This window comes from Aphanomyces invadans (genome assembly GCF_000520115.1).
Source record: "Aphanomyces invadans strain NJM9701 unplaced genomic scaffold supercont1.58, whole genome shotgun sequence".
NCBI classification, from domain to species: Eukaryota; Oomycota; class Saprolegniomycetes; order Saprolegniales; family Verrucalvaceae; genus Aphanomyces; species Aphanomyces invadans.
Genome location: NW_008580203.1, coordinates 122,237 through 126,101, shown reverse-complemented (window position 1 = coordinate 126,101; position 3,865 = coordinate 122,237). Strand labels below are relative to the sequence as shown.

The 3,865-nt window shown below is 45.3% G+C and overlaps 1 protein-coding gene across 1 annotated transcript; it reads right to left on the bottom strand.

Annotated features, from left to right (window-relative positions):
- Positions 1-2,475: 2,475 nt before the first annotated feature.
- On the bottom strand, positions 2,476-2,767 carry H310_13914 (hypothetical protein; the record flags this gene model as incomplete). Its single annotated transcript, XM_008881578.1, has 2 exons — positions 2,476-2,500; positions 2,568-2,767. The coding sequence occupies 2 exons, from the start codon at positions 2,765-2,767 to the stop codon at positions 2,476-2,478; spliced, it is 225 nt and encodes a 74-aa protein (XP_008879800.1).
- Positions 2,768-3,865: the final 1,098 nt, after the last annotated feature.

The window sequence follows — 3,865 nt, the reverse complement described above, 5'->3', positions numbered from 1 at the left end:
GTTGAAATATTTTTGTCATAAATGGCATCCAGAGATGACACTCATTTTTATATTTTTTGTGCCATTTTTTCAAAATGTGCTGAAAAACGTGATATTATGTTGTTTTTGGTGGCATCCAGACCGGCCCTAACTAAATTATTTAATTGAATTATTTTATGAAATAATTAAGTTACTACTCCGGTTCAGTGAAGATGTCCACTTTCAATTTTGGTCGATACCCACTGAAGGTGTCCACTTTTAATATGATTGGTCAAAAATAGAATAACATGATATTCATTGGTTAAAACTCAAACGAAGGTGGTGAGAGGGCATGCAGCGATGAGAGCATTAGGTGGCCACTCAAGCGGTTCTTTGGGTTCGCCGCGTCTTCTCTTGAACTTCTTGCCTATATGCTTGATCTTGTACGTATTGTTTCCTCTGCACTCGACAATTGATTGCATCACACTCTGTAGGGTCAGGAAGATGTCATCCAAAGTAGCTGCAGCGACGGCTTTGAAAGCGGTCTTCACGTTTTACACATGCTCTTCGAGAGTATCAGCGTCCAGTGTACGGTGAATCGCTTGCATTGAGGTGAACATGCCAAGATCTAGGATATTCAAGTCAGGACTGTTGGCCGGTTGCATTCCAAATATGATTTCCCATTTGACATGCAAGCGTCAGAACATCGGCCAAGCGCTCAATGCGATGGGGGGAGGCATTATCTTGCTGCACATATATCGTTTTGGTGTCTGCGGGAAAGCGTTCGTTGATTGCAGGAATGACACACTCAATAAACATCTTCTTGTAGGACTCGATGGTAGCTGCAACGTTAACAGTGAGAAGGGGTTGCGCGTTGTCTTCTTCGCTTCCACAGTCTCCAAGAATGGCCAGGCCCCAATTTTGCCATCAAAGAAGACTCCTGTAGCCTTGGGCGTGCTACGGCCACGAGAAACATGGCTTTTGGTACAAAGCGCTTGTTCTTCACTTCAAGAGGTAAGGGATCCTCCCATGGCGCCAAATACACCTGGCCATTGACATTGACCATAGTGAACCATTTTTCGTCAACGAAAACATGATCGTAAAGACTGTCGTATACTGCATGCCCCTCCTTGAAAGAATACGCTAAACAGTGCTTCAACCGCTCGTCAATATGCTCTTGAGTGAGAACCGGTCGCGTACCAATCACTCTTTGCTTGGTTTTGGCCTCTTTCTGTCGTCGTTGAGTGGTGGATCTTGTGAGGCCAAGGTTCACAGACAGCTGCCTTTGCGACCTCCGTTTGCTGTGCGGGAGCACTGCTACTCGTCGTTGGAAGTCCTCCAAGAACGCGGCGGTGACCTTCTTTCGTCGTGGTTTCTTGGTTACGGCACCGGCTCTACTCGAAACCCAAAGCCGCTTGATTGTCTTGGGGCTCACTCCATGTTTTTGAGCTTGTAGGGAGAAATAATGCCATACTTTGGTTTGCCTTTTGCAGCCCCCTTCTTCAAGCTGCGCCACGATAGCAATGCGTGTTCTGTCGTCTAGCATCTCTTTTCCAAAATGAAGTGGACATTTTTGGCGGTTAAAGAGTATACATTAATCAAGTATAATAAATGGGTGATTTCAAATTGCCATATTTGAGCCATTTTGGCGCGAATACAATCAAGAAGCATAGCTGTCCAATCAGTAAGCTCTCGGCTTTCAATGTCTACCATTGCCGTAGTCTAGAAAAAATCTGTCGATTTTTGCGGATGAGTCAAAGTGAAAGTGGACATTTTCATTGGGCCGGAGTAGTATATAAAACTCTTCAAATAGGATTTGAACCTATTAAGTTTTGCAGTATCATGGAGGTATATTCAAGGTGGCGCCCGCAATGGTGGGACGGAGAGAGTGTTTGTTATGGCATATATGCGCGACATATGGCTGCAGCCACCCCATTCTTAAATGCAGCTAGAGACTGAGTTCGTTCTGGCTATTGCTGTTGAGACCCCTCTGGAAATGCGTCGGATCGACCATTTGGCCTTGTGAAAAGGCAAGATCGATCCTTGCTGCTCCAGTGTAAGAAGTACATCCTTCGGCATCTGTAGGCAAAGTTAGTGGTTGATGGGTTCATTATGTAAGCATACCCGTCTTTTAGAGCGTCAACGGAGATCTGAACGACCAGAAATGACGATTTTCCAGCAATGTACCTATCTTTCTGTGTTTTCTCGGCCTGAAACCAAAGTCAAGGGTATTTAAAAACAGCTTTATGTTGCTTGTTGACAGCTGCTACAAGCGCTTTAAACCCTGTTTTGATTGGACACATATATGCGATTTACGACGAAAATACAAGTGTACCTAGCTTCACTGTCTAGCACTGTATATGTGACGACCATACATTCAACCATACATTATTATTCAAGATTATAATAATGCAAATACCAGTTCCACTTCACAATTGAAACATGCGAGGAAGTGCCTTCACAAACTACTTCTTCGCCACATCCACACTGATGGTCTCCCAAACCTTGATGGTTCGTTCAGCCATTTTCCTTCTCTTTTCGGCTGCAAACACGACAGGTCCCTCCAAATGCCACAATGCACGCAGTCTCGCCTTCAGGGATCCCATGACTTCAACGCCAATAGGTTGGCAAGCGCTGGAGGAGTTTGGGGGCAAAGGCTCAAAAATGCCAAAGAACTCTCGGCCACGAGCTTGTACGGTGTCGACGACACGAGGGCGGCAAGAGTGTCCACGGGCAAGACAGAGGATTCAATGGCGGTGGTGCAGAGGGCATGGAGAGATTGCGGAGAGAGCATTTGCAGACATGCCATCCCCGGTGGAGGTTCTGGAGGGCGCCGAGGTGGAGGTCGCTAGAGCTGGTGTAAAGTGTTATCCGTGGTGATGCGCAGGACCACTGGAAGTTGAGAGTGACCTCGTCGTGCTGCCTGTGGTGATTGAAGTCGAGTCCTGCTTTAAGTTCAGCGTGGTCTTTGGGTGTGCATCGGTGCATGATGGCGTCATGAACCACTACTAAAGTACACTCCCACCCTCTTTTTACAAGTACTGTATCAGGTATCGTTGACCTTGTGTGTGACGTGCGTGGCTCGGATGTGGTCGTGCGATCCAGTGTAGACATTTTGCTTCTAGCGTCAGCTACCATGAAAGTGCACTCACTCCTTCGCCTACAGCAACACTACTTATGGTTTGCAATATCGGCGGATATTCTCCCCTCCCTCGTGCCTTGTCACCTCCCCGTAACTGTCTGTAACATCGACAGGTCATTGGAGATCATACTATTTGTGGTAATATGAATAGCACTATACACCAAGTATTGCGCTATTATTGCTTTATACTTCCTCTGTCCGGCGACTGTCTTGATTTATTCGAAAACCTCGATAAAATCGTATGATCTTTCTCATCGCTGCATTTGGATAAAATGAACAGTGGTCGAACACATCGACCGACCGTTTTTACAATTTTCGTGTTTATAGATGATTTTTTTCATATAAATTGCTGTGTTCATTCTGCGCGTATTCTTCTGAATACAATGGACTTGATCACATTCCTTCGAACAGAGTACACTCTTCATGAAGTGGTCAATGAAAGTCAAGAATGATAGTCAATTTGCATCCAAATAGTTGTAGTCTTCGACAATTGATAAAGTGTATTCGTTCGTAGTGTCATAATAACTTTGACGGAGTCTATTTGTTTGCCATCTGACAATTCATACTTCATTATAATTGGTCAGCCTAAGGATCATGGTGCATGGTTTGCATGATTATTCACCTTTCATTCTTCAACAAGCCCGCAATGCCTGGACTCGCCACTGAGCTCTACGACGAGATCACAAGCTTCGTCGATAGTGTGCGAACGCGCTGTTTATCGAGAGACGAACGTCTCTTGATACGTCACATGCATGCACACCTACG